General features: G+C 48.8%; 7 protein-coding genes across 7 annotated transcripts; 2 read left to right on the top strand and 5 right to left on the bottom strand.

Annotated features, from left to right (window-relative positions):
• Positions 1–1023: 1023 nt before the first annotated feature.
• On the bottom strand, positions 1024–2391 carry LOZ57_001563 (uncharacterized protein; the record flags this gene model as incomplete). The annotated part of the gene is made up of 1 exon (XM_049250651.1): positions 1024–2391. One exon carries the CDS (start codon positions 2389–2391, stop codon positions 1024–1026), a length of 1368 nt encoding a protein of 455 aa, XP_049110235.1.
• A 221-nt stretch (positions 2392–2612) lies between these two features.
• LOZ57_001564 (uncharacterized protein) lies at positions 2613–3824 on the bottom strand (the record flags this gene model as incomplete). Its single annotated transcript, XM_049250652.1, has 4 exons — positions 2613–3333; positions 3387–3509; positions 3568–3693; positions 3745–3824. 4 exons carry the CDS (start codon positions 3822–3824, stop codon positions 2613–2615), a joined length of 1050 nt encoding a protein of 349 aa, XP_049110236.1.
• A 490-nt stretch (positions 3825–4314) lies between these two features.
• Positions 4315–6531, bottom strand: LOZ57_001565 (uncharacterized protein; the record flags this gene model as incomplete). Its single annotated transcript, XM_049250653.1, has 8 exons — positions 4315–5056; positions 5109–5237; positions 5299–5321; positions 5399–5585; positions 5639–5965; positions 6024–6185; positions 6403–6413; positions 6484–6531. The coding sequence occupies 8 exons, from the start codon at positions 6529–6531 to the stop codon at positions 4315–4317; spliced, it is 1629 nt and encodes a 542-aa protein (XP_049110237.1).
• A 602-nt stretch (positions 6532–7133) lies between these two features.
• On the bottom strand, positions 7134–8318 carry LOZ57_001566 (uncharacterized protein; the record flags this gene model as incomplete). The annotated part of the gene is made up of 4 exons (XM_049250654.1): positions 7134–7390; positions 7445–7777; positions 7833–7983; positions 8064–8318. 4 exons carry the CDS (start codon positions 8316–8318, stop codon positions 7134–7136), a joined length of 996 nt encoding a protein of 331 aa, XP_049110238.1.
• Positions 8319–9211: 893 nt separating this feature from the next.
• Positions 9212–12295, top strand: LOZ57_001567 (uncharacterized protein; the record flags this gene model as incomplete). The annotated part of the gene is made up of 1 exon (XM_049250655.1): positions 9212–12295. The coding sequence occupies one exon, from the start codon at positions 9212–9214 to the stop codon at positions 12293–12295; it is 3084 nt and encodes a 1027-aa protein (XP_049110239.1).
• Positions 12296–13015: 720 nt separating this feature from the next.
• Positions 13016–15222, bottom strand: LOZ57_001568 (uncharacterized protein; the record flags this gene model as incomplete). Its single annotated transcript, XM_049250656.1, has 3 exons — positions 13016–14868; positions 14921–15027; positions 15083–15222. 3 exons carry the CDS (start codon positions 15220–15222, stop codon positions 13016–13018), a joined length of 2100 nt encoding a protein of 699 aa, XP_049110240.1.
• Positions 15223–16359: 1137 nt separating this feature from the next.
• LOZ57_001569 (uncharacterized protein) lies at positions 16360–20325 on the top strand (the record flags this gene model as incomplete). Its single annotated transcript, XM_049250657.1, has 1 exon — positions 16360–20325. One exon carries the CDS (start codon positions 16360–16362, stop codon positions 20323–20325), a length of 3966 nt encoding a protein of 1321 aa, XP_049110241.1.
• Positions 20326–21793: the final 1468 nt, after the last annotated feature.

A 21793-nucleotide genomic window follows, 5' to 3' on the forward strand; every position in this document is an offset into this window, starting at 1 on the left:
GCTGGGAACCGTACACAGGAAGAAACTGGCAAAAATCTTGGCCCATTTCGTCATTCTAGGTGCCTATAAGGGGAAGTTTCGGTAAGGTGTATGGGTATTAATAATGTTCAAGGCATAGACAAATTTTTCTGATTCTCCTGCCTCTCACCCTACGCAAAACATGGTTATATGCCATTCAGCTTGAGTATCTTTTGCCAGATAGAATGCTGTCCTGCTACTCCGTACAGCAAGGAGTTAATCAACTTTCATAAGATTGGCGACGACGATCGAAACTTCGAGACACTTGCCGATTCGGCTCACCACCATCCCGTTCGTCATGTTCCAAAATGATCGGTCCTGTTTGTTGCAGTGTGGTTCCCCAGACTACAGTAGAGCTCAGCAGCCCCAAGGTGCAGGGTTGGTTTTTTCATAGTTAACTAGTCAACCACAGCCCATTTCATAAATGTTGCCCGAGTTGTGAGTGGAAGACAATATTGGCGATTCTGATTTTGACTGTTGTGTCGCTTCACTTTGAAGATCGACAGAGGATTTGCTAGATTTCTTGAACCGTCCTCGGTGCACAAATTATACTTGGGCTGCTTGAGACGTATGGTACATCAAAACTAGCTCAATTTGATAGTGGGCCCGACCGAGGCGCTACCTAGTTAGCCACGATCAGAAGCAACACTATTCTAATACCGGCTAGATTTTGAGCATCATGTAAATAATGCAGCGTCCGCGGGGTTATAATACAGTTACCACACATTTACAGCATGGAGGCGCAGTGAGCACGAGACAGATGCAGCCACAGCGCCGTGTTATGCACTTCAAGGGCAAATAGGTACGGATTACTGCGGAATTTGTATTGATGGCTGGTTCAAGTAACGTTGTGGGAAGAAGATGATGATGAGCTAACTAGTTAACTAACGTACTCCGTATAACTACTCCGTATGGAGTAACGGTACTCCGTAGTTAGTTATTTAGTTAGTTAACTAAGCGAAATCCGAAAAGAATCCGAACTGGTACTCCGTACAACGAAACTACCTACACGTTCGACTCGAAGATCTTGAATGGCGATTCGTACTCCACTAGCCAGCTGAAGACCGAGTTCTTCCGCAGCATATCCATTTCCGTGCGATTGAGCGACACATTCACCTCCCAAGGGTCGTTGGCCCCCCGAGCTGGCCTAATAGTGCACACGCCTTCTGGGCAGGCGTACGGCAGCAGTTCCCAGTTAATCACATCTCCCAGGGCCGGACCAAAGTTCTGATAGACCCGCAGCCGGCGGAGACTGGAGACAGTGACATCCGATTGGTGAATTGTGGTGCTCGCCCAGTCGTTTGGCTGACTGAACTGAGCGAAATATTTCCTGACATACCTGTCGTCCACTTGATTCAGACCTTTCCTTAACCTGCAGGCTGCTGCAATAATTTTGCGTGACTCTTCCATATTCTTTGTCTGCAACTCTTTGGTACCCGCCGACTCGTTGAATAAAACAAAACAGTTTCCAACATAGTGAGCGGGCAAGGTGGGACGCAAGCGGTGCCGGGCGTTGATTAGTCGCTGCAGGCTGCACCTATGCATCCCATTTTCTCCTGGCCGAGAGCGAATTTCGCTAAGGCACACCCATAATGCCGCTGTTACAACGTCGTCCTGCGAGACCCCCATTGATGTCTGCAGCGCCTGTTGATGCAAGAGCTTGATTTTGTCAATCGATATGTGGAAATTGTAGTCGACAAGCGAGGAGTTGTGTATGTCATTGGATCTAATGGTATGTGTTGTTGAAGGATTTAGGGCTTGGTGATTGGCCTTTTCCTGGCTGATCGTAGAAAGGACTTCTCTTGCGTCAGAGTTGGAATTCATTGAAAGAGACTGCAACTGGCTATTTTCTTGGCAAGATCCTGAATTGGCGGCCAACAGCTCAATGAGCGTTCCAATACCGGTACCATCTATCACCATATGGTTGGCAAACAGTGAAAGAATAATCCCATCCGCAAGAACATTTATTTGAAAGCGAATAACGGGGTGGTCCGCTGAAAGCGCTGCGATTTGGAGCGGCACCATGATGTGACTAGTGTCGCGATCATAGCTCCCGTTTTCTTCTTTGGATGAAAGGTCTGATCTAGGAAGCCGAAGGTGTGGAAATCGCTGGACGGCGCACAAAGGAGGGTATAATTTCTCCAGGCCGTTGGTAGTTTCAGATCGGACCTCCATAATTTCGGGCCTTTTCTTCGATGGCCCAACTACACCCGTTAGGAAGGGGAGACGATCCGTTACTTGTTTGACTGCTTCAGCGAGAATTGATACCCCTAGATCAGGAGATTTGAGGCGGAACGATATCGTACATCCTGCGTAAAACATGGGAAAACAATAATCAGCTGCCGTAAGCTCAAAGGCCTGAAAACCTGTCATCTTGTGTGGATGATGAGTATGAAGTAGGCGGGAGTTGTTGCAGAAAAGGTAAATGCAAAAGAGAGAATCAATATGAGCGTCGCTGGGACTGTTTAAATAATTATAAGGTTTTTCAACTATCCTTTTTCCTATTTACATAATACTTCCCCAAACAGAGATACCTTTGAATACTCCGTACAGTTCTCCAAGTCGACGCAGTACGGTAGCTATGTGAATTGATACTAATCCCCATATCTATAGCAATACTCATACCTCTCAGTACTCATAACATGGCGAAGCGATTTATTCGAGCTGAGCCAGCCCCATGTTAACTGCGTATCTAGATCCACCTCTGGCGAGGTGGGAGGGTTCATAATTGTGGCGGTCCCATTTAGCGCCCACTGGCGATTTTCTGGGTCTTGAGCCTGCCACAAGGTCCATATTCGATCGACCATAGCGTGATGCAGCATGAATACAGGCTCCTGTGGTGCAGTCCAGAAATCGTCCATCGATCTTCCCAACTGCATATGGGCCGCTGCATGTGGGCCCATAATACCCCCCTCACGTAGCGCCGGCCAGGCGCTAACGTCCATATTGTGCTGCAGCGAAGCAATGTTTGGAGATGACAGGAGGCGGTCTACATCCTCTTGGCTGGTGAATGCTCGCGAAATGAATGAGTTCAAATCTCGTGTCAGACAATGCGGAATGTAGTTGAAGGCACCATGCGGAAACACGTCGTTTCTGGCAGAGTCCAAATCAGGCAGATTGAGAGTCATATTCGCAAATGGCCCCGTTGTAACACAACCACCTCCAGTTCCGCGTGGGATTGTCACATTGGTTGGGTTTAGCCTTATCAACGGGTCGTCATCAATGGGATTTCCGTCCCCAGAGAAAGATGTGTCGCTACCATCAAACAGGGGACTCGCAGACAGGTTATTTGCAGAGAGCGCCCAGTTCCAGTACCTGTCCGCGTTGTCAACGCCTCCACATTTGGAGTCCTAAGAAGCGGCTCTTACGGTTGATAGCCCCTGTAACCACATTCTTCTCGCAATGCTTTCTCCCACAGCCAAACAAACTGCCGATGCCAGCCAAAGAATATTCCGCTCAAATGAATGTTCAGGGTATAATTGATGTGAGTTCTATTGGAGAGTAAGTAAAGTCATTTCATAATTGCTTCTACACATGTCAGGCCCGTACGCCGCAAAGTCATCCATTCGATGCTTGACACCAGGGTATTGCTCGGGTGGCAAAATCGGTGGTCTCTCACGCATGCAGTGAACGGCATTGATGTAGTCAAGGCGCTCGTTAGTGGAAAGAGAACCCCTAGTTCGCGTCAACAGTAATCAAACACCCTTCTTCTTCCTTTCCACTTACCATTCCCGCCGAACTGCCTGGTTACCAGGGCCGCAATGCGGAGCCACGGCAGCAGCAAGGAACCAGAGAATTCGGAACATTGCTTATCTAGTTCCCCCTGTGCGTGGTGTTTGAAGGAAGGAGACAGCTTATAACGGCCTCGGTCGGTGTTTGGCCGGCCATCAAACCAAACATGGTGATTCTATCTTATACCAGTTTACTCGTACGGGGTGCATAGTTACATCACAAAAGTATCAAGAACTCATGATTGGGTGATGCTGTGGTGGCGCTCGCTCAACGCATCTCCGTACTTAGTTGTCTTAGGGACCACGGAGGTGAGGGCTGCCTCTCTACAATTCCCGCGGTACGGAGTATTCCCGCCTAGTTCTTCCGATGTTTTGATCGCCCTACGGCCATCATGAGCATGATGCAAGTCGAGAGACAGGTCCATGTCCTTCAATTACTACATGGGGAACTTATCGAAACGAGAAAATTCTATGTACCTCTGGGGGCTTTGTTTTTCTTGTCATACACACATTATTTGCTGCTCCACTGTCCTCCGTACCCTGGATGAACGGCCGATACACTATCTCACACTTGGAAAACCCGCGAAAGATATCGATTCAAACTGTTGAAGCCGTTAAAAGCTCCGACCCAACCAATGTGCCGATCAGGGCGCACTAGTACCAGCCCACCCTCCTTTTGGTCGAGACCAAGTTCCTCATACGTGGACGCCTCATCAATGAATATCTTTCCGTATTCCCTGGGAGGGAACAGGAAAGTAGGAAAATCTGCCAATTCGATCGCGTCCCACGGAGCACAGTGCACGAGGATCATATCCAAAAGGTCTAGCCTATCGGTAGAGCCATCGGCCCAGGCAGTTTTAATCTGGTCTGCCAGGGTATGGACACGCTGCATCTGACTGCCGACTGAAACATCACCACTAAAGACGATCAGGCACCATCTTCCGTCCGTCTCTAACACATTGTGGAGGGAAGAAGCTCTTCCAGTGGCGTGGTTGCAGATGGATACGTCTGGCAGGCACTCGCCAGGCTTGAAGACTCCCATCCTCTGCGGCTGGCTGGATGTTAAAAGAGGATCGTCATAGCGGGTGCCACGGCCGGCAAGGAAGATTCGCAACGCGTCCCCTCTCTCAAGCAGTTCGCGGGCCTCGTGTCCCATCCTCGCATTGAATAACTCCAACGCGGTTCTGTCTGCATCGATCAGCTGCGTTGCGACCGCCCCTCGCTCTGTATCATAGGACTGGAGGATCTCGGGTTTGAGTTGTCCCTGAATGACGCCAGCAAGTTTCCACCCGAGGTTGTATGAGTCCCTGTAACTGTCAGCGCAGGGCCTATCCATCACAAGGGTCGCCAGCCACATACTGAATGCTCGTGTTCATGCCCATTCCCGTAATGGGAGAGTGCGTGTGGACCGCATCGCCCACCAAGAACACACGTCTGTGAGAGCTCAACGCGCTGCTCAGTCGCTGGGTTGCCGTAAATGCGGACCACCTACGTATAGGCGACGTCAGAACCGCCCACGACCCCAGCCCTGCCATTGCCATATGCTTACCAGACATAGTGATGCACATCGAGCTAGACGATTGGTAATGGATGTGCACCCGTTGTTAGCTGCTTTACTGGCTTTTCTGTGGCGCGTCCGGCGAACCTACCTTGTATGGCCGCAGCATACGCTGACACTTGTCGATGATCAACTCAGGGGTGATCGCCTCTCTGGTGATGCCTTCTCCCTCCCGTCCCTTATTCAACTCCACATACATTCGGATTAGGCAGTCTTCCCGGCGGACGAAATCAACTGCACCCTCCGTGTTGCTCCGGATGATCGATGTAGTTCCAAAGCTAATGTGATGATCAACGCTCGGGTTCTTCTCGAGTAAACGATCTGCACCTACTCAGGAAAATCGGATTCACCGCAGAAGTCCATTACACCCCATATTGACGAGCCTGTTTCTCCTTGCATATCAAAACCGAGCAGTTGGCGGGTGTACGATCTTCCACCATCTGCCCCAATGACATATTGTGCTCGGATTGTTTCCATCGAGACGCCGCGTTGAACACGGACTGTACAGCCAGTGCTCCGTGAAATATCATTTTCGGCTGTATCGATCGCTAGATCAACAAGGCAGGAATCGTACTCAACCGAGGTGCCCGAAAGCTTGAAGATGTGCTTCTTCATGATTTCCTCAACACGGCCTTGTTGTAGAGTTCCGTGTGTCCATCTTTGGCCACGTCAGCGATCAGATTCTCAATAACGTCGACATTACTCCGTATACGCACCGAACTCCGGGGGGCGGGTGGCTTCGATATCTTTCCGTCCTAACGAGTTTTCCGTCCTCTCCTCTACACCAAACCGTCTCATCTGTTGCCGGTTCCCACCGTTTGGTAACCTTGCCGTGTATGCCGAAACTCTCGAATATCTCCATCGTTTTTGGATTGAGGCTGGATTGACTAATTAGCACGGCTTTTTTCAAAATTGTAAATTGGCGTCACCCGTCTGCTTGTCCCGCTCGCGGTTGATCTGCGCGCTTGTCCACGACTCTGAAAGAAACCCCCAATTTTGCTAGCCATAGTGCCGCAGCCAAGCTTACAATGGGTCCGTTAGCATTGTCTAGTTTTCTGATAGGTGTTATGATACTCCTAAGAGCGAGATACCTACCCTGATGGTCCCTGAAATCAGATGTTAGCTCTTTCATACCACCAGTAATCTTGAAATGATAGACGAGGTTACTATACGCACGGCACCTATGATCAAAACATCAGTCGAAGTCTTAACTTCATTCGCCATCTTGTATGGTACACTTGTACAGCGTTTGGTGAAAGATAAAATGGAACTTTCGCAGCTGCAAGGTCTTCGAAAAACCACGGCTTGAACTAAGCAATAAACTATAGTTCCAGCTGTATGGAATACATCTGGAGCGGGATTTGTCGAATAAATATGCTATCGAGTGTCACTTTATTCTCTAATTGTCTTTACGCCATGGAAATGATGTTACGCCGACAATCTTCTGGCAACACGCCCGTTTTGTCCGGGTATCTGCAGTTGGAATACCGAGGTTCTGACAGGCTTCTACGGAATTTACTCTGTACTCTTTACGCTGTATTGATCTAGACTTACATGCGGCTAATTTTAGGGGGTAAGGGGATTGCCTCCAGCAACACGCTAGGGGATGTCTTCGTCTGAATGCGCGTTCCTGACCCCAAGTTATGTGTCGATAAGGAGTACTCCGTACAGAGTAGTTACTCCGTAACTACGCAGCACAAGCGATAAGTTCCTAGCCAGTTCACACTAGCGGATATTCACACATAGAATCAACACGATCGACACCCAAGAGTTAACTATGTAGTTAGCTAGGGAAATGAAGTTGCTAATTACGCAGTACGGTAGTGTCACACAAAACGCTGCCGGAACCATTCCTCTACTGAGCTCAGCTTCTGCTCCTCTTTTGGCCGCCCTAGTGCTATCGCCGTTGTGCGCTTTAGCCTGGCTGCAGTCTCATTCTCAGACGGCTCCGGACCGAAATAACGGCCCCCTGTGAGCTGGGTAAATCCGAACATCAGCTTGGTATCTTCAAGCTCAGCTACCCCGTGCGTGTTAAACGCTTCCCAAGATGGTAATGGTTGGAAACGAGATTTGCGGCCCGTCACTGACAGTATCAGGTTAGGATAGCGATGCCAGGATTCACTTCAATCAAACACACCTTTCTCAAAAGTCGCTACAACGTCGTCAAAGCTGCAAATATCACTGCAGCCATGAACGATGCATCCATCCCACTGCATCGGGTCAAGGAACATTCCGTGCACAATATCCCCGAAATCATCAGACATGCTGATGAAGGGAACGTCCTCTTTTCCACCCCATCTGGGGACAACAAAAGTGAGAAATCCATCGAAATCTACCTGATGGGGAAAGCCTCCGAAAATAGGTGCAACCTCTTTTGCCAAAAAGTTTTCTAGGAACCAGGCAGCGCCAATGAAGCTGACAGTTTCGAAGACACTCTTATTTCGGATGTACTGTTCAATTTTATATTTCACTGCCGACCGTACATTGTTAGGCACATATTATATTTGTAAGATGTGTCCACCTACTGTCCATGGCCTTCATCCTGACCTTGCCCCCCGTGAGCTCTGTGCAGCTGGGACCAGAGCTAAATATGATGTGTTTGACACCGGCTTCAGCTGCTGCATCCGTAATTATCTTGCCCATATCGAATTCTGTGGATCCATCAACCCTAAATGCCTAGACATGATAACTATATATCAGCTGGAATATCCCATAGCAATAGCGACATGATTTTACATGTATGCTGCATCTCTTACCTTGTCATCAGAATTAATATTTACAAATATACCCCACGATCCACAGAAGGCATCCACCATAGCCTGCATGTCGAATCCATTTGCTAGATGCACTTCCGCACCGATAGCAGCAAGGGCCTTACTGGCATCTGAAGTTGGGTTTCGTGTCAGGGCACGAACTCTGAAGGATGGATTTTTCAGCAGTGATCGCGCAACGGCGCCACCCTGGTTCCCCGTAGCTCCAAAAACGGTAATGAGAGGAGCAAGTGTTGTCATTTTGGCAGTGGGGAGAAAAACTATGTATAGTTCTCTGGTGCGTTGAGTCTTGCCTAGACTATGTAGTTATGAAGAAGCGCCCTGTACAAAAAAAAGTCCACTACCAATCTTGTCATCATGGCTTACGTGCAAGAAGGGAAGGGGGAGCAGACGATGAAGAGAATGTGGTTCGGGTATGAACAGCTTTCTGCATCCCCTGCGGAGTGGTGATCCTTAACGTAGACTACTGTACTCCGTATTGCGCCGCTCTCAACGCAGGGCGATCTTGCACGGAAGATCCAGCATATCCTTCTGGTAAGCTCCAGGGCTCCTCGTTTTAATGCAGACAAGTTGAACTTTAATGGCAATCCAATGAACTGACGCCAGATCACAGAGTACCGATGGCCCTGTAGAACTCTACGTGTGCATCTCCGTCCACACACAGTTACGGGAGCAACCACAATACACAAAGTGCGTACTACTCAGCCCAGAAAAAAAGAAGTAAAGACTTACTCTGTAATACTTTCTGAACTGATACAGAAATAAGCCACAGTAGGAGGAACATGGGGATCCCGGCTGGGATGATCGGTGCAGGGCATGGTGGCACTCCTCATACACTGAAAAAATGAGGTATTCAATGCCAGCTCGAAGAAGCCGATTTTACACCCGAATTAAGCTAACGTAATGGGTCTTCTCCGGTGGCGGACGATTGTTCCGTGGCTAGCAGTACAAATCTCGGTAAATTGGGACGGCATTAATCTCAAATTAGTCTTGAAGAAGGTCAATCGTGAACGAAGTGATATCAAGTGGAACAATTTGAATTCTCGAGTTGGGACGGCGGCAGGCTGTCCTGATTTGTATTCACAGCTGGCAGTCGACCTTCTTTCTTAACCTCTCTTTTGATTTTTCTTATGATGGTTGCGATTGTCTCGCCAGTGACCGAATATGATGCTGCGGTGGCCTTAGACGAGGGATTGGGCCAGGTGTTTCATAAGCGCATGATCGAAAACCCGACAGCCATAGCAATTACGGATGAGCAGGGGCAGAGCCTAACTTATGAACAAGTGCACAATAAGGCCATCGAATTAGCATGTCGCCTCGCCCAGACAGATTTCCGCCGAGGTGAAAGGGTCGGCATTGTCGTTCAGCATGGCATCTGGGACGCAGTAACGCAGGTGGCCATCATCTATGCCGGGGGAACCTGCGTGCCTCTTGACCCTCTTCTGCCCGACCAGCAAATTCAAGACCGACTCGAAAGACTAAGGGCCCGGCGTGTGTTAGTAGATGCGGCCAATTGCAAGCGTAATCTTCCATCTCTTACGCTGGTGCCCCTATGGGAATTAAATGACGAAGATCGAGCCGATGAGCCCTCCACAGCGGACTGCTGCTATCCAGTTGATACCGGGCTTTCCCACTGCACGCATCTGATCCATACCTCGGGCACAACGAGCAAACCGAAAGCCGTCCAGATTATAGCTCGCTCCATTCTTCACGTTGCGTACTATGCGCCCTTTGAGCCTGTCCGGAAATCAGATATTGTGAGCCACGCCAACAACACTAGTTTCGATGTGGCATTATTTGATATATGGTGCCCGCTTGTCCACGGAGCCCGGATTGCAGTCCTGAGCAAAACGACCTTGCTAGATGTGCCAGCCATGGCGGCTGCCATCCGTCAACTCGGGATCACAATCATGGCCACCACAACCCCACTTGTCAACCTCGCGGCGACGACCTGCCCGACAGCATTTGCAACGTTACGAGTACTTTTTACCGGCGGCGAAGTTGCCAACCTGCGCGCAATAGGAACTATCCTGGCTAAAGGACCCCCCAAACATTTTATCAATGCATACGGGCCCACAGAATGTTGTATTTACTGTCTTGCACGCGAGATCACCATGGACGACGTGACTGCAGGCAAGTTAAGCATTGGCCATCCGATTGGTCATAACGTGTGCTTTGTCGCAGACGAAGAGGGAAACCCTCTGTCGGATGGTGAGGATGGCGAGCTACTGGTTGGCGGTCCTGGTGTGTCGCCGGGTTACGTGAATCACCCCGATAAAAATGTGGCAAGTTTCATAGATGGCATGGTAGATCCGCAAACAGGCACACATTACCGCATATATCGGACAGGAGACCTTGTAAGGCGTCGTATTGATGGGCAGCACGATTTCATAGGCCGCCGAGACCACCAGGTCAAGATACGAGGATATCGTATCGAGCTCAGCGCAATTGACACGGTTCTCATGGAGACGGGCTACTTTTCAGAAGGGGTTTCCATGCGGGTTGATTCCATGGAAGATGGTGCTAGTTCAGCTCTCGTCGCCTTTGTCGTTCTCGGGGAGTCCAGTCCGCCTACATTCAAGGCGGATGCGCTCACACTACTACGTGTGGCACTTCCAGAGCATATGGTACCGCATCTTGAGGTAATTCCGAAAATGCCACTGAATGCCCACGCAAAGGTGGACCGCCAGCGACTAGCAGAGATGTATCATCAACGACGCGAGAAATATCTGCACGGTCTAAGCCAACACTCGGCGAAGTTGAGCACACGCGAGCATCTAGCTCGTCTCTGGGCTACCATTCTGGCCACTCCACTGCCTCAATATACAAATGAGGATGACTTTTTCCTTCTAGGCGGAACATCATTACAGGCGTCAATTCTTATTAGTCGCATTGAACAAGAATTGAGCACAAAGATCTCGCTGCTCACACTGTATGATCACTCAACCTTGGGTGAGTTGGCCAGTGTTATTGACTGCCACCGAGGCGGCTTTCTCGACACTGTGCGGAATGAACGGGACTTGTGGATGGCGGATACGCTATTGGCGGATGAACTGCAATTGCCTGTTAGGCCAGTAATTGACTGGCGTAGCGAGACTGAGGGCCGCGTCTTCCTTACGGGTGGGACAGGGTTCGTTGGTGTATTCTTGCTCGCAGCTCTGCTAGCGATGCCAGATGTACACCAGGTAGGTTGCTTGGTACGGGCAACGGACGCCACAGCCGGGCGGGAGAGGCTACGGGCCGCGTTGACTAAATATGGCCTTTGGCGGGAGGCATTTTTGCCCAAGATACTCCCTCTGTGTGGCATGCTGGAGGACCCTTGGCTTGGGCTAGGAGAGAATCGATATCATGAGATAGCAGAATGGGCGAGCGTGATTTTCCACCTCGGTGCGCGGGTGAACTATACCCAACCGTACTCTCTTCACCGGCCCGCCAATATTCTTGGAACGGTCCACGTAGCTCGCATGGCGGTTACAGGCCGACACAAGGGACTGCATTACTGCTCTAGCATTTCATGCTTTGGGCCTACGGGCCTGTTAACAGGGGCTAAGATGGTGTACGAGGATGCCCCATTGCTGCCGCATCTGGAGGCCTTGCCTTACGACCACGGTTATGCGCAAAGTCAATGGGTAGCAGATGAGCTTCTGCGACGGCTCATGAAACGAGGTTTTCCAATCGCAGTATATCGGCCTGGGTTCATCACCGGTGATCGCCAGACGGGAGCCTGCAATCCAGACGATTTCTTTAGTCGGCTTATTCGTGCCAGTCTTGATCTCGGGTGCTACCCCAATCTCCCTAACCAGCGTAAGGAGTTTGTGCCAGTAGATTATGTGGTGGCCGCAATGTTGCACATCTCGTCATCAGTGTTCACTCTCGGGCATTCGTTCCACTTGCTTCCGCGGCGGGCAATGTCGATTGACATGGGTGAAGTTATGGAGCTTCTTAGCCAAGTTCGCGGTGTCCCTATGGAGTGTCTATCGTATGAGGCGTGGATTGAGCGCCTGTCAGCCAGTTCTCATGCCAGCCTCCAACCCTTGCTCCCAATGCTGGCAGAGAAAGTACACAACGGGCTTAGCCGGTGGGAAATTTACGAAAACATGCCTGTATATGATGACACCAACACAACGCGCGCGCTGGAAACATATCCTGGGGGGCTTCGGTGTCCGTGTTTTGATCGCAAGATGATGGAGAAGTATGTCGAGTATCTTAACAGATGAAGGTTCGTTGGGTATTGATGTTTGCGCTGTCTGTTCGGAGTCGATTTGTCAGCAGCATAGTTAGCTCGCTAATCAGGTGGTTAACTACCTAAACTAGTGTTAGTAGTTAACTAACTTGTTATGTAATTCCAGCTTAGTCATAGCAACTATCAAGTTTTTAGACCATTTGATACTTTAAATCAACGTCGTTACTCCGTATTCCGTATTCCTAAAGGGGTATGTTTCCTGGTTCCGTGCTCCGGGATATTTTGCCAGCAGTTTGGGCTATTAAAGCCCTCTGCTTATAAGCCATGGGCCTAGTCATTCTAGACCCCAAGATATGCTCAATGCCTTAAAGAGCAGACACGGATACTGTCCGGAGATACCACCTACCCTTGAAGTTCAACATAGAATACAAATAGAGTATTTCTCTTTCAAGTATCCGACCAGCAGGCCTGGGAAATCATTCCGTGATCGGCACCATTTCTTTGAATACCCCTATAAACTGTTCTTATTTTCTTGGGCAAAGAAGGATATCGTAAGTTCATATACACCCATGATGGAAGTAACGAGCCCCTTACCATGTCCTTAGTAAGCATACAACAAAGAATGCCAATGAAATCGAGCAGAAAACGGCAGAAAACAGCCCAAAAATGGGCAGGGCTACGGTTTGTTATCGTAATAGATACATTATTACTGAGTACAAATACCTAAATTTCTCTTCCTTTTGACCACACGAGCCTAAAATGCCTTGACAATTGTGCTTGCCAATTGATGATCGCGCAAGGCTTGATAAATGATTGAGATCCAGCCGCCAATGGACATTTTATCCCGCCCATCCACTTGGCCATCACCTTCTACCGTCGGATGCTCAATAAAACCGCGGTGGAAAGGAACCTGCAAATCCTCTCGAATGGCTTGGTAGATTTTTTTCGTGCCCACACCAAGATAGCTGACTGTGTCCGGAGCCTGAAAGAACTGTCTCCTGACACCTAGGTATGTTGATTTCATCATTACGGTAGCTGTCGCTTTCCAGTCTAAGAGAGCCGGTACTGAGCGAGTATCCGGTCGCTCAGCTATCGAGTCCAAAACAATTGGGAGTAGTGTATCGACAACCCGTGCACACCGATCGTCTAGATCTAGTCGCGACTGTGCAGCCCAGGCATGGGCACTTGCCTCGTTCATGCGCTGGGTTAACTGCTTCATTTTAGTTGGGGAAAGGGAGTCCCCTAGTGCAGCAACATGCAGGGTCTGCCGCCAGACTGACGTGAGTGCTTGGAGAAAGTTGAGCTGTATGACGCGCAAATCGAGTGCTTGGCACGCGACGTACAGTGAGCAGGCAGCCATCAAAGACAGCACGTCGACCGCCTGCATCGAGTACCGTGCGGAGACAAAGGCCAGGGAGTTAACTGCTTGGTTGTGCATCTCTGCAGTTTGAACGTGGGAGCTGACCGGATTAGCAAGATATGCCAGCTCTGACATATACGCTGCCATATTGATATCTACCCCCTTCATGGTAAAAGAAAGACTAGGGTCATCTGCAACCAGGTTAGTTGGCAGCCCATTGTTGAGTGAAGGATCGATCATCTCTGTGCACTGTGCAAAGAGCAACTTTCCCAGCATCTGGATCGCCAACCGTGTCTTTTCCATTGCCGATGTGACCGACACAGCCTGGAAGTTACCCCCTGTGTAAAATTTACCCGCCGCCCGGTCTATCAGTGGATTATCGGTGGTGGAATTGAGCTCAATAGCAATTTGCTGGTCCGCTAGTAGGAGGTCCTCCAGCTGAGGACCGATCCACTGACTCGCAGTTCGCAGGGCATATCGATCCTGGACAAGGCCTTGATACTCTGGCCTCTGATTTACTGACTGAGATTCGCTCTCCTCATAGTTCTGACCTTGAGCCAGCTGAGACTGATCTAGTAGCGCAAGGATATTTGCGGCCACCTCGGCCTGTCCGTCATGAGGCCTTGTCTCTGCAATGAACGGGCTAAAACTGTCACGGCTACAGAGCAGTGCTTCAACTGCCAGTGCTGTGATGATCTGAGCCAACAGTGCTAGATGATGAGTCTCATATAATACCAAACTAGCCAAAGAGGCTGATGCAGCTGTTCCATTCACAAGACCTAGCCCTTCTTTCGGGCCAAGGTTTATGGGTGATGCGTTTATCATAGCCAATACCTTGTCAGCAGTGTACACATCGTGGCCTATACGGACATAGATAGAAGGGCTACCCTCGATGGCGCCGACGATATATGCGAGAGGCATTAGATCTCCTGAAGCAGAAATGGAACCACGAAGTGGTATAATTGGGATAATATTTTGCTGGATCAAACGCATAATAGCTTCAATGGCCGACAGTGAAACCGCGGAATGGCCCCGAGCCACAGAGTTACAGCGAATTAACATTGTGCCCAGGACCCAGTCAGATGGCATCGCATGGCCTTGGCTGGACATTGTTTCCGTTCCACTCCGGCTTTCACAATCACTAATGGTGAGAATTCCGCTCTGGAGCAACTGCATGAGAGCTTTTTGCAAATGAGTGACATGGTTCGTACGCACGTCTGCGCTGCCACCGAACCCAGTGTTCACCCCTAGCATAGGTGTAAGTGATATGCGACAATAAACGTTTAAAATCTCACTTACCGTAGATAGGTTCTCCAGTTGCTAAACATTTTTGCAGCGCTTGGACACTCTTATTGATGCCTTCGATGATCTCTTTATCCTTGGTGAGGTACGCCTGGCATCCAAATCTGGTTGGCCGAAGATGGTCAATAAGAGTACATAGCTTTTACGAAGCTGACTTACTTTGACACGGCGATTACTTCTCCCATAGTGAGTCTGTTGCCATCAATTTCAACTTTACCAGCCTGTATTGATTGTTCTACATTTTGTTGGTGCACTCTGACTACCGTCAAATGTAGCCGCCGCTCATATTTACTTAGCATCGTTGTCGTCTGGGGTCTATGGCTCTCCGAATATCGTTGGCGACGTGAATAGAAATGTATGTATGGATTTATGTACTCCGTACATACATATAGCGGTCGTTAAGCCTAATATACGATTTTCGGTGCTTCGTACTCCGTACTCAGGCTCACTCCGTACAGTCCTGTTTATAATCGGAGACAAACGCACGCCATTGTCTGTATACATACTCCGTACGGAGTACATGCAGAGTACATACGGAATAGGGCACTCCGTATGAATGGACATATCTCGCAACCCTTGTAACTCGTAACTAACTAACTAGTCAAATAGTTAATTTGTTAGTTAGAATCACACACCAGCCTCGTTTCAATAGTTATGCGCTGTTCCCAAGGTCAAGCCACCGTCAGACCAGTTTGCGATAAAAGCAAAGAGGTCGGAATCCAATGACCAAGCATGACGATCAGAGCGCCAAAGCAGGGGCAGGCTGAGTGAACTGGTATACGGAGGATGTACTCCATACGGGGGAATTATATAACTACGAAGTACTCCGTACATAGTTACTTACGCTGTTGGTTCTCACTCAGTTGGTTACACTGAATGAACGTTGCCAGGTGAGTACACGTACGGAATACATCTAGGGTCGTTGAAAATACGTCGCAGTTATGGTTATCCTTGTACGAACATGCACACTTACGTCGTGCTCCGTACAGGCAGGTCATTGCCGTGCTTGGAAAGATATTCCCATCGGAAAGTTCAGCAATTCGCACTTCAACACCCTAGTCAGAGCGATCCACGAACTTAATCAGCGTAAATGTATGTATTTTTATACATACGGAAATACATACAGAACAAGCATGCCTCTGAATGGTGCCAGATCATCGAAACTGCTTTAGATACTGATAGCTCACTTGAACAATAAAACCAAAAAATGGTCGCTTAAATCGCAATTTTTGCAGACAGCTGCCCGGTTTGCATTGAAAGGCTCGTGGCGTTAGGAAGCTCGACAGTCTTTCTTCCAGCCGAGTCACTCGAAAATGTGACTTCACCCGAATATAAAAGACCATGAAAGACCAAACATATTCCGGGGTGTTGCCCTTCTAATATATACTCAAGTTACTGCAAACAGGTATCTATATTCCCAACCGATTTCAACAGCCATGGCATACACAACGAACACCAATCGTGGTGAAGATGATTGCTCATCCTCATTTGCCTTATTTCCTCAACTACCCCAGGAGCCATATATTCCTCCAACTCAATTTCAGCAAAGGGACGCCCATATTTCCGAGGCTGATATTGTCAATTGCAAGGTTGAGAGACTAGATTCTCTGCTCCAGATTGCGTGGACAATTGTTATTTCCAATTTCACAAACGTAGATGACGTTCTGTTTGGTCTGGCTTATCATGGACGGCGTACGGATACAAACCAGCAAGCGATTATGCCTTTTCGACTCCAGTTTCAACGTGAGGCTACGTTAGCACAACTTCTCGCTGCAGCAAAAACCCGCTGTCAAGAGCTGGCCCGATTCGAGCATATGGGCCATGAAAAGTTTAGCGTTCTCAACCCGGATACCGTAGCAATCGGCAAATTTCGAAATCTACTAGTCTTAAAGGACAGAGATAGTGCTGACCAGACAAATCTAACATCTTTTCCTCCCACATATAGCCAGAGATATCCACTCAGCATAAGCTGTGTGTTTGACAGCCATTCTCTGGATATACATGCCTGCGCTGACCCTGCTGTCATTAGCTCTGATTTTCTTCAGATCATGCTACTGCAGTTCACTGACGTGTTGCGCACTGCTTTTCAAAACCCTCAATCCCATATTAGAGACCTGTTAAGTTTGGGCACAGAAGGAAGAGAAATGTTAATAGAGTGGGATAAAAGTTTTCGACACTCAGATGAGACCGAAATACCCATTCATGAGGCCATTGAGGCTAGAATCTTAGTCACACCATCCGCACCAGCGGTCTGTGCCTGGGATGGGGATCTCACCTTTCAAGAGTTAAACCAATGGGCGTCACATATTGCTAATCTTCTGGTAAACGTTGGAGTGCGTCCCGGAAAATTTGTCGGAATCCATATGTTCAAATCCAGAATGGCAGTCGTAGCCATATTGGGAATTATCAAAGCTGGAGGAGCATTTGTGTTCCTTCCTCCATCTATACCCAAGGCTCGTTTGATTAAGATGTGCCAAATCACTGGGATGCATTCGATTTTATCTATAGGAGACCTTGCGGTTGCAGCACGCGATTTTGGCCCTCTGCTGTTAGATATATCTACCAATAAAGACGGAACATTCCACTATAACGGATCCATCTTCACAATGTACGATATACCGTCGACTCTATCGGTAGAATCGAATTCTAATGATCCACTATATGCTGTCTTTACTTCTGGATCACTCGGTGAGCCAAAATGTGTGGTTGTCAGTCGAAAATCCTTTGGTCCTGGGGCGAGAAATGTATGTGATCGAACCCACTTGGGGCCTGGGTCTCGGGTGCTTCAATTTTGCTCTTATGCCTTTGTGGTTACTGTGTTTGAGCACTTGATAACTTTATCTGCGGGTGCTTGTCTCTGTATCCCGTCTGAAATCCAAGTCCAAAGCGACCTGGAGGGGGCCATATCCTGCATGAACGTGAACTGGGCAGTCTTGACTCCCTCAGTTGCCAGGAGTCTTTCACCCTGGAATATCCCGAATCTAAAAAGGCTGCTTCTAGCCGGAGAAGAGGTTACAAGGGAGGACAGAGATCATTGGGAAAAATATGTTGTGCTTTATAGTTTATACGGACAAGCAGAAGGCGCCAGTACATACTTTCTAGCAGAGCTTTCCGGGTCATCGTTGTGCCAGGTGGGCGACCTTGGGAAGATGAGCTGGGGCACATTTTGGATTGTGGATCCGGAAGACCACGAACGTCTTAGACCTATAGGAACTGAAGGAGAGCTCATGTTTGAAAGCTCGACATTGAGTCAAGGCTATCTAAACGACTCCAAAAAAACGCTTCTTGCGTTTGTCAAACGTCCTCGGTGGCTTTGTCAAATGGGGCTTGACAGCAATCCATCGCGGTATTTGCTCACAGGAGATTTAGTACGGGTTCGAGATTTGCATGGGTCGGTACAGTTTCTCGGCAGGAAAGGAACCAGAACAAAGATTCGTGGCCAGAGGGTAGAATTAGGGGAGGTCGAATGTCTTCTGCGTCGCTATTACGAAGGTGCGAAGTCAACTATAGCTGATGTGATCAGCATTACTATGAGAAACAATGAGAAGCAATCTCCAAACTTAGTTGCATTTGTCTTCAATAAACTCTCCCAGGAGAACCCTGGGCCGGGGACGGTGACGGAGGGGATGTTCACGCCCCCATCTCTTGAACATCGCCTTCGAGCACGGAAGGCTACTCAAGAGCTACGACGAATTCTCCCATCGTATATGATTCCCAGTGCCATCCTTCCGCTGGAATATCTACCCAAAACCCTGACGGGTAAAATTAACCGCAGAATTTTGCGTCAAGCGGCATCAAGCCTGACCTGGGGCGACCTGATGCCTTATCGTTTTGAAAAACCAACCTATATAGAGCCCAGGACGACAGATGAGAGGATATTGCAGTCCATTTGTGTGGAGTTATTTGCCATACCACATTCTGAAGTGAGCATCGAGGACAATTTTTTCAATCTCGGAGGCGATTCTTTAATTGCACGTCAACTCGTGTCGAAGGCTCGCTTACAGGGATTTCAATTCACCCTTGCCCAGGTCTTCGAAGAGCCTACTTTAGCTTCCTTAGTCCAGTGTGGTCGGGTGCAAGATGCGCAGGTAGTCAAAGTTTCCTCACTTTCCAAAACAGACCCGTTTCGCCCTCTTTTCAACGACTTCCTCGCAGAATTGCCTCCAGACCAGGTTATTGGCGATATCGAGGATATTTTTCCAGCTCTGGAAATGCAAGCCATGTGCGTTGATCAAAACGTGATAGACTATTTTCCTTTTGAGATAAATGGTCCTTTAGACAAACATCAACTGCGCATCGCATGTGAGACTGTTGTTAGAAATAATGCCAGTTTGCGCTCAAGATTTCTGCAATTTCGTGGGCAGGTAGTTCAAGTGGTCCTTCGGCACACTTCTATTTCTGTCGAGGAAGAGCCTGGACTTCAAGCCACCCCAAAGCGTGATCCCACTCTCTTTGTGCGATCGTACTGCTTGGCGGATAAGGCTCGTCTTATGCCAATGGATCAGCCTGTAGTAGGCTTTATGCTTTTTCCAATATCAAATCTCAAACACATTTTTGTCGTTCGATTAACACATGCCCAGTACGACGGTGTATGCCTGCGTTCTCTCGGAGCTCAGATTAGCGCAGCATATGGTAATCAGCCGTTCCACATCAGTATTGACTTTCCTCAGTATCGCCGCGAATGCGAGCAACTAAGGACTCCGGAAGCTCTAGGTTTCTGGAGAACCCTGCTAGCCGGCGCGGAAGTTAGTCGGTTGCCGTGTTGTCCGGGACAGGAAGGAGACGGGTGCGATATTTATGCTGGAGAATGTCGGTCACCCCCACCTCCAATTGGGATTACAATGGCTACTGCAATCAAAGCCGCTTGGTCATATATTTTATACCGTGAAACCGGACAGAAAGATGTGGTGTTTGGACAGATAGTAGATGGGCGTGCTGTCAGCATCCAGGGCGCAGAAGATACAATAGGAATGTGTCTCAACACAATACCAGTGCGAGTCAACTACAAAGAAAAGTCCGGCACAGTTACTGATCTGTTCCGTCAAATTCAGCACCAACACGTTCAGGCAATAGAGTTTGAGACGGTCGGCTGGAAAGATATAGCAGCCCAGTGCGACTCATGGCCCAAAGACACCGACTTAGATTCTGTGGTTCTCCACGAAAATTTCGGTGGCCTCCCAAGCCTTACTCTTGGACAGGCAACCGGTAAGTCACTGGACCCAATTTTCACAGTGCCTGGGCGGGAACGACATTGCCTCGTCACATGGCCCGAGTCGGAGAATCTAAAGACCTATTTAGTGGCCAGGGCTGGAAAGCTGGATAAGGCGTATGCCGAGCGCCTCCTCGAAGACTTTCATCAAACCTTGCTAAGGTTTCTGGACTCTCCAGAATCCCAATTATAAATATGGCACCTAACCGCTGCCAGAATCACCAATGTGTGTGTTCTTTATGGCGGCTATTATAAGGAAAAGCAAAAAATAGAAATAAGAAACAACAGAAAGAAAGTTATCAGGGCGCATGGCGTGGGAATTTGGGGATACTAGCTCAGGATTTGTAAAATGGGTTCACAGTGCCATAGTTTCGATAACTCGTTGGGAGACATGGCGCATGTCGTTTTACCGAGGTCCATGATGCCCGTCGCTATTATTTCTAAAAATTAAAGTGCGTGTTGGGGTTTCGGGGTTGTCAGGCGGCAGTGCCAAAGTGAATTTTTGGGTTAGAATGCAGGAATGCATGGGTGCAGTTGATATTCTGCTACACCCGACATGCTCCGAGCCATGCAGCCGCTGACCTTCCCGCTATATATGTATACAGTATGCAGAGTAGAGTATACTCCGTTCGTAGATGCGTATATATAAATTGGGGGCATACCTCTTAAGAGTTGCACGTCGCAACATTGGTGTCAGTTGAGAGTGGAAAGGATGGCGGCACTGAGCTGGGCGCGGACGAACACACAACATAGATAAATTGAATGTTGTTTTATAAGGAAAATGTGAACCGAAGAACTTCGAAGAGCTTACATTGCTGCCTCATGTACATCCGAGGTTCCAACATGTCGTAGGGTGGGTATTCAATCCGCAAGACGACGCGAAGCGTAATTGCCCCCCATACCTAAATACCTGGGGTCCTTGGGCGAGCTGCTAGGCCTGGAGAAGCACTCTATAGATGAGTGGTTCCTCGTTTCGTGCGGAGTACTCCGTATAGAGCTTCGGACTAGGTCTCGCAAGTTGGAGCCAGTTGTCAATGGGGATCGAATAATTGTCGAGCCTCTGTAGCATGTCGCAGTCCAAACACGGATATCGGTCCTAGCAGTCAATTAGACAGAGCAAGCTGCGGTATCCTGACCGGTCTACCGTAGACTGGTTCCGTACTCAAGCCATGATTTGGCCAGCCACAGTCCGCTATGGCTCGATCCGGCGAAAGCGTATTGCTAAGGGAATCGTATACCGTTTTGGTGCATCGAAGGATCTAATTCCGAGTGAGTGTAACCGCAAGGCGAAGCAGAACAAATGGCGGTGCCTCTCTTGAGGTACTGGGTGTCGTTTTGCATATTAGAGAGATGTCCTGGAGTCGACTGACTGCCAGAACTGGGATTTTCTGGGTTGTTGACTGGCTCTGGGAGAAAAGGAATAGTTATCAGATTCGCCGGGCTCCGATCGGTTGTCCCTCATGCTTTCGTCGGAACTACAGTGTTTATTCAATGGTAACGTCTTCATTCCTACCGCAGAATGCCCCAGAAGATAGTCGCTCGGTTGCTAGGAGTGTATACTTCATGACAGGCTGGGTTGCTGCCACTTGTTGCCGATATTCAGCTTCGCGCCCCATTTTTGCGCCTCCGTTGCGCCGATGCCATAGCCGGCATGAAGTCTA

The sequence above is a fragment of the Ophidiomyces ophidiicola genome (genome assembly GCF_022830035.1).
Source record: "Ophidiomyces ophidiicola strain CBS 122913 chromosome Unknown scaffold_4, whole genome shotgun sequence".
Lineage (NCBI taxonomy): Eukaryota > Fungi > Ascomycota > Eurotiomycetes > Onygenales > Onygenaceae > Ophidiomyces > Ophidiomyces ophidiicola.